The 13,784-nt window shown below is 38.6% G+C and overlaps 1 protein-coding gene across 5 annotated transcripts in view; it reads right to left on the bottom strand.

Moving 5' to 3' along the window:
- Nucleotides 1–13,784, bottom strand: part of GRM3 (glutamate metabotropic receptor 3) — a 438,101-nt gene that overhangs the window by 12,004 nt on the left and 412,313 nt on the right. For all 5 annotated transcript variants that reach the window (XM_073652341.1, XM_073652342.1, XM_073652343.1 and 2 more), the window contains one exon: nucleotides 1,357–2,420. In XM_073652341.1, the coding sequence (XP_073508442.1) occupies nucleotides 1,357–2,420 (1,064 nt within the window). The remainder of the gene's footprint in view (nucleotides 1–1,356; nucleotides 2,421–13,784) is intronic.

Below are 13,784 nucleotides of genomic sequence, written 5' to 3'. Positions count from 1 at the left end.
CCTGTTAGGGTTATGGCTTGTTCACTATCATCGTTAGGAAAGGTCAGGTGATGCAGATTTCCCAGCTTTATAAAAAACTTAGCCTCCTCTAACCATGTGCCAAAAAAACCCCCAGCCATGGGTTCTTCTAAGCAGCTGCCTAGCACTCTGAAAATGAAAATGGTGGAGGCCCACAAAGCAATAGAAGGCTATAAGAAGATAGCAAATCGTTTTCAAGTTGCCCTTTCCTCAGTTCGAAATGTAATTATGAAATGGCAGTTAACAGGAGCAGTAAAGGTCAAGATAAGGTCTGGAAGAACAAGCTCAATTTCATTGCTAGAGAGGCAAATCAGACCCCCTGCTTGACAGCAAAAGACCTTTAGAAAGATTTAGCAGATTCTGGAGTTGTGGTACATTGTTCTACTGTTCAGAGACACCTGCACAAATATGGCCTTCATGGATGAGTCATCAGAAGAAAACATCTCCTGCATCCTCACCATAAAATTCAACATCAGAAGTATGCAAAAGAACATCTAAACAAGTCTGATGCATTTTGGAAACAAGTCCTGTGGACCAATGGGGTTAAAAAAGAACTCTTTGGCCACAATGATCAAAGGTATGTGTGGAGAAAAAAGGGCACAGAATTTCAGGAAAAGAACATCTCGCTAACCATTAAGCTTGGGGGTGGATCAATCATATTTTGGGGTTGTGTTGCAGTCAATGGCACAGGGAATATTTCATGGGTAGAGGGAAGATTGGATTCAATGAAATTTCAACAAATTCTTTATTCAAGTTTAACGCCATCTGTAAAAAAGCCGAAGTTGAAAAGAGGATGGCTTCTACAAATGGATAATGATCCTAAACACACGTCAAAATCTATAGTGTGTGGTGGGGTTGTATGGGCACCATTGTGTGTGCGGTATTATAGGGACATCATACTATGTTGGGGGCTGTAGAGAAATTATACTGTGTTGTGGCATGATACTTTGCTGGGGGTACTGTGGTATCATCATAGTTTGCTTGTGGGGGCTACTGTGGGGGAATTTACTGTGGCGGTGTGTGGGGAAAAGTTTGGGGGCATCATAGTCTATAAAAGAGGTATCATAGTGGGTTAGAACACTTAGGGGCTTCATTCAATAGAAACAAAATTACTGTCTAAATATTGCAATACACGTTCCTCTCCCTGTCTTTAAAAGTTGGGAGGTATGCCCTACCGTGAACCTGCCTACTTTGCTAAATATTTTTTTTTTGCGAGGGAGGGGGCCCAATTAGGACTTTTTCTATGGGGCCAATGATTTTTATGTACACCCCTGGCAAGGATAGACATTTTTATGCTATTTTTCTATAACAATTTTCTATGGATACTAATGAACTTACCCTGTAGTCACTGGATGTCACATAAAATATTGGAAGAAATGCGAGCCAGATAATACAGGTGGTGTACATTGTAAATCCAATAAACTTGGCTTCGTTGAAATTTTCTGGGCACTTCCTTGTTTTAAAGGCATATACAGTACATAATATGACTAGAACCACGTCATATGTTAAAGATATCAGCATACTTGAATCCTTCACATTACATTTTAATATGACAGTCTCCCTTTTCTCCGGTAGAGTGTACCGCCTGGTGCCTGGATATTCCAACAGAAGCCATACAGACACAATAACAATTTGAACAGAGATGAGGCTTAGGCAAATTATGACTTGAGATTTGGGGCTGATAAATTTGGGTCTCTGAGCACCTTCTGTTACTCCACTGAAGATCCTGGCAATTCTATTTGTCTTTGTTAGAAGAGCCGAGTAGCAAACTACAAATGATGTCCCTAACCCCAAACGTCGTAGTGTACATATGACTGGGGAAGGTTTAGCTATGAAGAAAAATGTCATACAGTAACACAAGAAAACTCCAATCAAGAGGATATAACAGAGTTCACGTCCAGATGCTTTGACTAAAGGAGTGTTATTGTGCTTGACAAAGACTCCACCAACCAGGAATGTACACAAGAAACCAAGGCATGCAATTGTTACTGGTCCTACGGCCCACGCATCTTCCCATTTAATGTAGTCTTCAGGTAAGTCAAAACATCCAGTTAGGTCTGCGGTTGGCCAGCGTCCTGGTCCACAATCCACACAAGTTAATTCGTCTTCAAGATATTGATATGTTTCACATGGAATGCAGATCCAACAACACACATCTCCAGGTTGCATATTCTTCATTTCATTTGGAGCACACGGATCACTGCACTGTGACGTTGGCACCATACTTTTTGACCATTGTATGACATCTACATCAAGGGATAATGTCTCTGCCCACTGACCAATTTTTAGATATGAGTATTTTCCATTATTATACTGAAAATTGAAGACATTATATAGACCAAGACCATCTCCATATGCGTCAAACTTTACAACGCTGTCCGCAGTGGGGGGAATAAATGGAGCTGTTGAAGAAAGAAAAGAGTGCTAGTGAAAAAATTATTAATATGTATATTTCTAAAAATCTGTAAAAAAGGATAAACACGTACAGGTAACTATATTAATCCTTTGGAATTTGCTGACAATATATTTAGCCCTTTTTTAACCCAGGTTGTCATCACAGTTGGAACGCACTAAATTCTGTGAGGATATATGTAGCGTTACTTGTCATGGCGGTAGATGCAGTTGCATAACTTTAAATCTATGTTGGCAAAAAGAGGGCATGACCTTCCAGAAGGGCAAGTGCAACTTAGTTGCTATATGAGCTCTGTCACTTTTCTTCATGAGATCTACTGTAGCATTGAGTAGTTGGTGAATACAACACAAGGTACTCGGCTTTCTAGAATCGGGTACCACTGTGTGTATACCAGTCTTTTTACATCACCCTAATTGTGCTCCAAAGGAAGGAGGATAAAATGTGAGTGAAGGGTAAATGGTAAGATAAAAGAATTATAATTCTAAACTTCTAATATCCACTAAGTTCACCTTTGGTATGCTTATATGGTAAGGAAATGCAATGTTCAATTTGCTTCTACTTTTATGAATTGGTGCCTTTAAAAGATAAGGTAATCTGCTCTCAGCGGTGGTTAAATAAAAATCCTCGCAATCCCCCAATCATCTCAATAATTGACCAATGTAATAAGACACTCTGTCTCTATTTTTCCATATGACAAGTATAGCTTTTAGCTAAAGGCTAAATGGGTTTTCCCCTTTTTAACTTTCTTTAGCTTGTGGATGTTAAAAATAACAAATACAGCAATGCTCATCTTCCCTTGTTCCAGTGACACCTCTCCGTCACTGTTTCCCTATCAATGGGGCATCGGGTCAGGCGATTGATGTATTTTTCCCTGTCTGAATCCAGATCTCTGAAAAGCCTGACATGGTGGACCAGCATTTACTTCTCAGGTGAGATCTTTCCATACTTTGAGCTTAATAAGATGAACTAGATGGTTTAAGATCTTGCCTAGTTACATACAGCTATAGAGTCTGAAATATAGGCACTTTAAATTTGGATGGATACATGTGCAACATTCAGTCTCTTTCAAACGTATGTGGTCTAGGATCTTTGTCTATTTTTTTTTATATATATGTGGATACATGATTGATAATACTATACCACATGGAAACAAATCAAATACATGGGACCACTCTTTATATATCCCCTGATCATTGATTCATATTATATTATACGTAGCATTAGAGAAACCACTGTCAAACAAAGGCACGTATAATTGAGTTCATTCATGAATAGATATGTATCTGATTTCTATGTATTGTATCCTATTTTGTCCATTGCTTGAGGATCCATTAATAATACATGAATTGGGGGAGTGAAATGCCACTGATATTGTGAGATATCATTCCTTCGGACTTTATGAGAATAGGTCATATTGAACTGAAGGACCAGCCAAAAGGATGGCTGATTAATAGAGTGGCTATTAAGTAAGCAAGCTTTTATTTTCTGATTATAGAAGGTCCTAGAGACTATTGTTTTGTTGTCTACTTTTTACTATGGATCTAAGGATAAATGTGGATATTATTTGATTATATATGTATCCAATACTGTCCTAAACTAAATTTTTCTAGTTTGTGATGTCTGTCTTTTTGAATAATATTTTTTAATATAATATTAATAAAATAGTAATTTTAATAAAAATCTCTAGTATCTGGCTTTGATAAATAATCTTTATGAGATAAACATTGGATTTTTTGTTTCTGTATCTAGATCTGAGGATTATAGCATCTGTTAAATGGCATCCTATGGAATATGCCACCATGTTTTCATTTTTGATGCTTAATTTGTACAGAATCCAACAGAAATTGCAGTTCTACATTGGTACAGTAGAGCGACGTGGAAGTCTATGGGTGCCTTATACCTTGTACAATTGGGAGGTAAAATATATTAATACAAAGAAAAAACTGGTGGCACTCACCATCATTTTCTTTATTAGATATAAAAGGCATACATGATGCATAGAACAAGCCTGTTCTATGCTGTTTTTATGCAATTTTCACCTAATAAAGAAGATTTTAACTGTTGAGTGCCACCGACTTTTCTTCTTCCTAAGTATGTATTTTATACTTATGTGTTGGCTAGCGGTGTCTGAGTACTATTGAACAGACTGTAAAGTGCTATTGAGCAGTAAGTCAATGCTTGATCATCCAGTGAATTAAGCGGTTTCTGAGAGTGGCAAGTGCTCTTCATTGTTAGTGTATTTAAAGGGATATTTCCCATTTTTGTACATTTATGACATAGCCACAGGAGTTTAATAGATGCATATCCCACAAATGGGACATGTATCGCAAGAAGGGGGCCTTGACGCGCGCTGCTCTCAGCCAAGAGATGGTCAGAGTTCCCATACATTTGTATAGGAATTCTGATCACCTCTCCACAGACAGATGTGTTGAACAACACATTCTCAAGAAAGATGTGGGTCTTAGTGGTAGGATCAGCAAATACTCTACATTTATTGGCATATTCAATGGCTATGCTATAAAAGTACAGGATGGGAATACCCCTTTAAGCAACTGGGAGGTAAATGTCTATGAAGATTTTAGCTGATTATTTTGCAAGTAAAGAGTTGGAAATTTTCAGGGCTGTTGTCCTGTTCTGCTCAATTGTATATCAATGGAATAATCCTATTGGAAAAACAGTATATTTATTAAGGAATGAATTTTCACTGTAGGTTTCTACTGTAGATTAGAAATAACTGTACTCTCTCTCATAATTTAGGTCAGAAAATGTTTCTTTGACATTACTACCATTGTACTACATAGCTATAGTGTTCTTTCCCTCAGTATTTTATACAATTTTTCCCTAAAGCCATGATTTCTGCACAATTAATATGACAACCAGAACTTCCTCCAGTGATTTCTGCTTTTATTTTTAAGAATGTAGAATTTAACAATCTGTGTATGGGCTTTCCGCAAATGTCCTTATCTTTTGTCAGCAATATGTTCATGAACTAACTTTCTATATTCAGAATCAAATGTAATATAATGTGACATTTTGTGATCTGACATATCCACTTCTATGATGGCATTGAGATGACTCCTGTCCAAATGGCTGTCAAGTCTGGAGGACATATAAATTTATTCCAGGCAGTTTGTGGATAGAAAATTACAATTACTATAGATGAACTATAGTATTTTAATGAGATTCCAAAACTATAAATTACTTTGTGAAGGAAATAATAATAGTTTTACATGTTGTACTACATTTGTTCCACACTTTTCATCTACGCTAAATGATGTTGATAAAATTTCATATTATCAATTTTATTGTGCTTTTTACCTTCCATATAAAATCTATTTTCTATTTCTGATCAGAATTCAAAAGTGTCAGGTCAATAGTTAAGCTTTCTCTTGACATTCTTGAACATCTCTTTTTGTCTATTTTGCTTGCAGATGAATGCCCTAGTCCACGTTCCATGTTCGGCTAAGTATCTCCCAGCTACAGAGAGGTAAGGAAGGCAGCACATGATATGACACACAACCATAGGTGGTGATCTTGCCTAACAGACTTCTAGACACTAGGCACATCTCTAAAAATAGTCAAGTATTTCTCACTGCTCTTTCAATAGTCTGAAAGGACATAAAACTGTCATAGATGAACTGCGAACAATTACAATTCATGCAAAGAATAAAGGTGAATTGTGCCATCACTAGAAATGTTATTTAGTGTAGAGTAAATCGAGACTTTAAAGAAGCCCTCCCATCAAAATTGTTATCCTCTTAACCCCTTTACCCCCCAAGGTTTGACCAGGCCAATTTTTACAATTCTGACCACTGTCAATTTATGAGGTAATTACTCTGGAACGATTCAACGAATCCCCCTTATTCTGAGAATGTTTTTTCGTGACATATTGTACTTCATGATTGTGGTAAAATTTCTTCGATATCACTTGCGTTTATTTGTGAAAAAAATGGAAATTTGGCGAAAATGTTAAAAATTTCACAGTTTTCAAAATTTGAATTTTTATGCCCTTCAATCAGAGAGATATGTCACACAAAATAGTTAATAAATAACATTTCCCGCATGTGTACTTTACATCAGCACAATTTTGGAACCAAATTTTTTTTTTATTAGGGAGCTATAAGGGTTAAAAGTTGACCAGTGATTTCTCATTTTTCCAACAAAATTTACAAAACCCTTTTTTTAGGGACCACATCACATTTGAAATCACTTTGAGGAGTCTTTATGACAGAAAATACCCAAAAGTGACACCATTCTAAAAACTACACCCCTCAAGGTGCTCAAAACCACATTCAAGAAGTTTATTAACCCTTCAGGTGCTTCACAGGAATTTTTGGAATGTGGAATAAAAAAATTAACATTTAACTTTTTTCGCAAAAATGTTACTTTAGACCCAATTTTTTTTATTTTCGCAGGGGTAACAGGAAAAAATAGACCCCAAAATTTGTTGTACAATTTCCCCTGAGCACGCAGATACCCCATATGTGGGGAAAAAACACTGTTTGAGCGCACGGCAGGGATCGGAAGGGAAGGAGCGCCATTTGACTTTTTGATTGTAAAATTTAGTTGAATAATTAGCGGATGCCATGTTGCGTTTGGAGAGCCCCTGATATGCCTAAACAGTGGAATCCCCCACAAGTGACACCATTTTGGAAACTAGACCCCTCAGGGACCTTATCTAGATGTGTGGTGAGCACCTTGAACCCCCAGGTGCTTCACAGACGTTTATAACATTGAGCTATAAAAATAAAATTTTCACATTTTTCCCACAAAAATGTTTTTCAGTCCCCAATTTTGCATTTTCATGAGGGTAACAGGATAAATTGCACCATGCAGTTTGTTGTGCAATTTCTCCTGAGTAAACAGATACCCCATATGTGGGGGAAAACCACTGTTTTGGCACACAGCAGGGTTCGGAAGGAAAGGAGCGCCATTTGACTTTTTGATTGTAAAATTTGCTTGAATAATTAGCAGACGCCATATTGCGTTTGGAAAGCCCCTGATGTGCCTAAACAGTGGAATCCCCCACAAGTGACACCATCTTGGAAACTAGACCCCTCAGGGAACTTATCTAGATGTGTGGTGAGCACCTTGAACCCCCAGGTGCTTCACAGAAGTTTAGAACATTGAGCATTAAAAATAAAATTTTCACATTTTTGCAACAAAAATGTTTTTCAGCCCCCAATTTTGCATTTTCATGAGAGTAACAGGAGAAATTGCACCATGCAATTTGTTGTGCAATTCCTCCTGAGCACGCCGATACCCCATATGTGGGGGAAAACCACTGTTTTGGCGCACGGCAGGGCTCGGAAGAGAAGGAACACCATTCGACTTTTTGAATGTAAAATGTGCTTGAATAATTAGCGGGCGCCATGTTTTGTTTGGAGAGCCCCTGATGTGCCTAAACAGTGGAAACCCCCCACAAGTGACACCATTTTGGAAACTAGACCCCTCAGGGAACTTATCTAGATGTGTGGTGAGAACCCTGAACCCCCAAGTGCTTTACAGAAGTTTATAACATGGAGCCGTGAAAATAAAAAAATCAAACTTTTTCCACAAAAATTATGTTTTAGCCCCAATTTTTTTATTTTCACAAGGGTAAGAGGAGAAAATGGACCCCAAAAACTTTTGTGCAATTTCTCCTGAGTACGCCAATACCCCGTATGTGGGGAAAATACAATGTTTGGGCGCATGGCAGAGTTCAGAAGGGAAGGAGCACTGTGTGACTTTTTGTATGCAAAATTGGCTGGAATCGAGAGCGGGTGCCATGTCGCATTTGGAGAGCCCCTGATGTGCCTAAATAGTGGAACCCCCCCCCCAAAAGTGACCCCATTTTGGAAACTACACCCCTCAAGGATTTTATCAATGGGTATAGTGAACATTTTGAACCCAGAGGTACGACATAGAATTTGATAACATTAGGTCATCATATTGAATAAGTTGTCATTAGTCTTGAGTGCAAGTGCTCGCTACTTGAGTTTGCATCGAGTACTCAGGTATGCACCATGTATTGCACGTGCTGGAGTGACATGCTCGAGTCCCCGTCTATTAGACACCCCCAAAAAAACATGCGGGGATCGCTTGTGCATGGCAAGCAATCCCTGCAAGGTTTTTTTGGCTGTAAAGCATATGGGGCGGAGACTCGAGCATGTCACTTGAGAACCCGATGCAAACTCAAGTAACGAGCACTTGCGCTTTTTTTTTGTTACTTTTGAAAATAATCCTAACCCTAACCCTAGCACAACCCTAACCCTAGCCCAACCCTAACCCCAACCCTAGCCCAACCCTAACCCTAGCCCAACCCTAGCCCAACCCTAACCCTAGCCCAACCCTAACCCTAACCCCAGCCCCCATCCTAACCCCAACCCTAACCCTAACCCCAACCCTAGTCCAACCCTAACCCTAGCCCAACCCTAAACCTAACCCCAACCCCAACTCTAACCCTAGCCCAACCCTAACCCTAACCCCAACCCTAACCCTAGAGTTTATTTTTTATGCTGTTGCTCGTGCAGTATAAGTGACTAGATGACTTTATTCTTCGGGTCAGTGCGATTACAGCGATACCAGATTCATATCGGGTTTTTATGATTGACAGCTGTCACACACTAAAAGAAGCATTTTTTTGTAAAATCTAGTTTTTGCATCGCCATATTTTGAGAACTATAATTTTTCCATATTTTGGCCAACAGAGTCATGTGATGGCTTGTTTTTTGCGGGATGAGTTGACATTTTAATTGGTGCCATTTTCAGGCACGTGACATTTTTTGATCACTTTCTATTCCGATTTTTGGGAGATAGAATAAACAAAAACCAACAATTCAGGATTTTTTTTTTTTATGCTGTTCCACGTGTGGTAAAATTGATAAGGTAGCTTTATTCTTTGGGTCAGTATGTTTACAGCGGTACCATATTTATATCGTTTTTCTATGTTTTGGCACTTTTACACAATAAAAGCTATTTTATAGAAAAAACATTTTTTTGCATCGCTTTATTCTGAGAGCTATAACTTTTCTATTTTTCGGCTGATGGAGCTGTATTGTGGCTTATTTTTTGCAGGACAAGATGACGTTTTCAGTAGTACCATTTTTATTTATATTTGTCTTTTTAATCGCGTGTTATTTCATTTTTTGTTTGGCGGTATGATGATAAAGCATTGTTTTTTGCTTAGTTTTTTAATTTATTTTTTATTGTGTTCACTAAAGGGGTTAACTAGTGGGACAGTTTTATAGGTCAGATCGTTCCTGACGTGGCGATACCAAATATGTGTACTTTTATTGTTTTTTTTTTCTCATAATAATATTTATTGATGGGTACATTATACTTTTATTTTTGGTGGATTATTTTTTTAATTTTTTTCCAATTTTTTTTTTTTTTCATTTTTTAATACTTTTTTTACTTTTATTCTTTGTCCCACTATGGGAATTTCACTTTTTTTTTATTCTGATCGCCTGTATAGCATAGGGATGGAGCACCATCCCTGTGCTATACAGGCTGTCAGTGCTGCAGCTGCAGAAGATACTTTGGTCATGCACTGTGCATGACCAAAGTATCTTCCTGCTGTCTGGTGACCCGGATGTTGTCATGACGACATCAGGCCGTCATGGCAACATCCGGTAAGCCGCGGCAGACAGCGTTGGACGCTGGCAGGAGAGGTGAGTATCGCAATCACCTCTCCTTGCCACCGATCCCCAATCGCAGCATTGCGTGGATTAATGTGCCGAGAGCGGGGCGGGACTGCTCCCTGCACATAGCATCGGGTGCCAGGCTGTGCGGGCGCGATCGCCATGATGTAATATTCCGTACCTGGCTCTTAAGTCCCAGGGCGCAGGTACATATTAGTACATCTTGGGCTTTTAAGGGGTTAATATATTGCAATATTCTTATTATATAGCACTGTGTACTTACAGTTGCTCATTTTGTCTTTCTACCCAGTTCATTCTTCTCTTTTCCAATTAGTTCTATGACATCACATGATTAAAATCTGACTAGCTGAATCCTTCTAAGCTCTATGTAAAAACAGGAAGTCTCTTTTCCCTGCGTGGGGATTTGCAGGTTTTTGACAAGGGACTGAAGGGTATATATGAGTTATACATACCCCGAGCCGGTGGGCATGGTCTCGCTCCATACACTTGTATAGAGCGAGGCTCCGCCCCGTCTAGTGACACAGCCGTTCAGTGGTCGAGGCCGACTAGAGGCCGCGGCCTCGATCCATACAAGTGTATGGAAGCGAGGCCCCACTCACCGGCAGGGAGTATGTATAACTTATGCATACCCTCCGGTCCCAGGTCAGAAAATCCCGCACAGTGCGTGCGCTGGGGGATTCATCAGTCTGCAGTCACACAGAATCAACACAGCTCACCGTAATAGACATTCTTGGGTGTTCGGAGCGTGGGGCAATCACATAAACAGGAAAAAATCCAGCTCAATGAACTTCTTTCTTTATTCACCAAAAGTGCTCAGTGGAAAACAAAGTCAGCGATGGTTACATGATATTCGACATTGACACGTTTCAGGTGACCGCGCACCTTTAATTATGATGTTCATCCACTCCACTGAGCACGTTTGGTGAATAAAGAAAGAAGTTTGTTCACAAGTTCGTTGAACTAGATTTTTTCCTGGTTATATAGTCACACAGAATGACTGCAGACTTATCGTTTTGGACTGGCCAACCCATTTAAAATGCAAGGATATCAGAAGAACCTTCAAGAATTAGAACACTCATTTGATGCCCATATAATTTCACAATGACTGTCTTACACACATTTAAAGAGTAACTATACCTAAAATTACACTGGACTTTTCCAATAATCTGTAAAGTAGAGGCTTGTTGGGTTTTGGAAATATATTCGTGAGGAAAGGTTTTTACACTATGTGATATGGTAGTAAAAACAGAGAAAGGACATAAAAGTAAGCCAAAGGGCTGTATAAAATAGAAATAGTCTTCCATTATCAAACAGCATGAATAATTTGACGGTTATCTTTATTGTGTGGAACTGGAGCAAAAATTGTCTGAAAGGTTAGGTTGAGTACAGCTTTGCAGGAATCTGTCATCAGAAAATTGTTTATTCTTTAAATCAAGGTTCTATTCCTTAAATATTGGAGATAACTTGCATTTTGCCAAAGGGCACATTTTCCATTATAGAGCCATATTTGTTATATATGGTTCCATAAGTCAAGGGAGGATAAAATACTACAACCTAGATTCATATTTCTTCCTTTGTTGTCTTATATTTAGTAAATATGGCTCCATATTAGAAAAGTCATAGTGTTTCTCCCCTAGCAATAAAAATAATAATTGTGACAATTTCCATCTAATTTTTTCTCATGATGGTATATAAATGAGTTTAAAAGAATGTTTATAACACAGAATTAAAGAGGACATGTAACCTCGTCAAAAGTGGCAAGTTTTTGCTCTTAGTTTATTTCTTCAGGTTTTGTTTATATCTGCCCTACCAAAGGGATGTCGCTCACAGTGTAATTATACTGAGCAGCCTAAAAAAGATTGATTGTTCTCAGCGGGAGAAGCAAAATAATCATCTTGCAATTATGATACCTTTTAATGGCTAACAAAAATAAAATAACTAATGTTACAAAGCAAGCTTTCGAGGCTATTTAGGTTTCTTCATCAGGCATGGTATAACAAATTATCTGAAGAAATACAATTATATACACAAAAGCCCAGAGACATGCCATAATAAATGGACATTTGAAAAAACAAACTGAGCTCAGAGAATGAATCCTTCATTAGCTTAGATAAGTGGTGTGAAAGTTTTATTGTCCCAGACCTGATGCCCTCGCAAATCAGTGAGGGCTTTAAGATGTCCCCCACAGGATGGGAGCCATTATTACAGGAAGGGGTCCATGATGTTGACATTATTACAGGATGGGGGACATTATCTCAGGATGGGGGACATTAGCACAAGAGGGGGCTAACACGTTTGTCTTAATATGATCTAGAATTCTACAAGAGCCCATATATCTGACCAACATGCAGGTGGGGGCCCATGTCCAAATTTTGCACTGGACTCTAGTTACCCCACAGTTTACAAAAAACTTGACGATGCCATGGCGATGCATGAAAATTACCTAATAATTAAATCATGTTTTTATGTTAATTATATTTCCTATATTTCCAGCAGACTTCTAATGGCTAGCACTGGGGTAAAATAATAAAATTAGATGTTACTCATCACAACCCCCCATCCAGCATTGCCTCTCCACTGCTGCTCCTGTATCTGTTTACTGGCTGCAGCAATGATGTCATAAGTACAGCCCACATTAACGCTGATGAAAAATCACTGAGATCAGCGGTTGTGTGCATATGAAATCTGATTTCATAATTGTATCCCAGCACTGGCCATTAGAGGTCAGAAACCTATAACTGTTTTTTTTTTTAATATGTCACTATCTACTGTATATTAATACAAAAATGAAATCTTGCAATTATCACAATGACCACTGAACCTCACTATAGACTGACACTTCCTGTTTTGAGTAGATCACCTTTTAGTTGTCATCACATTGTCATCAAAAGCAGGATAACCTGTATATATCCAGATAACAAACCAAATCAATCACAATAAGTTATGGTCAAGACTCACCTTCTCCTCCTTCCTGCATAATGACTTCTACGAAGATCACAGAGAATGCCTAGAAATCTCTCCCATAGAAGTCATTTCCAGTCTATTGTTTTTTTGTTGTGTATTGTTTAAATGTAAAGGGGGATACAATACCCAAATACCATTTTTAAATAAGCTGAAATTTACTTACCTTTTGAATACCTCACCAATCCTGTTAAAAGTTTCCTGATACCGTTATGGTATTAGTCACTGAAAGGCTATGTGCCCGCGTTGCGGAAATGAAACAGAAAATTTCTGCTTCATTTCCGCATGTCCTCTCCCGGAAAAACGCATGCGGAATTCCGCAAGTGTTTATCGCGCGTTTTTCACGCGTTTTCGACATGCGGAATTGCCTTGCGTTTTTTATTGCATTGTATAAGGCAATTCCGCTTGCGGAAACGCAAAATTAATGAACATGCTGCGGATTTTTGAACGCAGCATAAACGCTGCGGAAAAATCCGCAGCATGGGCATAGAACTTGCGGATTCTCATTGGGGACCATGGGATGCGGATTACCAAGCGTTTGACAAGCGTTTCCGCTGCGGAAAATACGCAGCAAAAATGCTTGTAATCCGCAACGTGGGCACGCAGCCTTAGTGCAGTAAGTACTACAGATGGGATAATGTATCAGCGTTGAATTGAATTCTACTAGAATTTTACAAAAACCCATATTCTCCAAAATACAGATTTTTTGTAATTTACTATGCCCAAATTTATCAAAATGGCATCCGGAT

This window comes from Phyllobates terribilis, unplaced genomic scaffold, assembly GCF_046119375.1.
Source record: "Phyllobates terribilis strain yellow unplaced genomic scaffold, ASM4611937v1 Scaffold_11__3_contigs__length_659146591, whole genome shotgun sequence".
NCBI lineage: Eukaryota > Metazoa > Chordata > Amphibia > Anura > Dendrobatidae > Phyllobates > Phyllobates terribilis.
The sequence above is the reverse complement of the archived record's forward strand: the minus strand, read 5'-3'. Positions and strand labels throughout refer to the sequence as shown.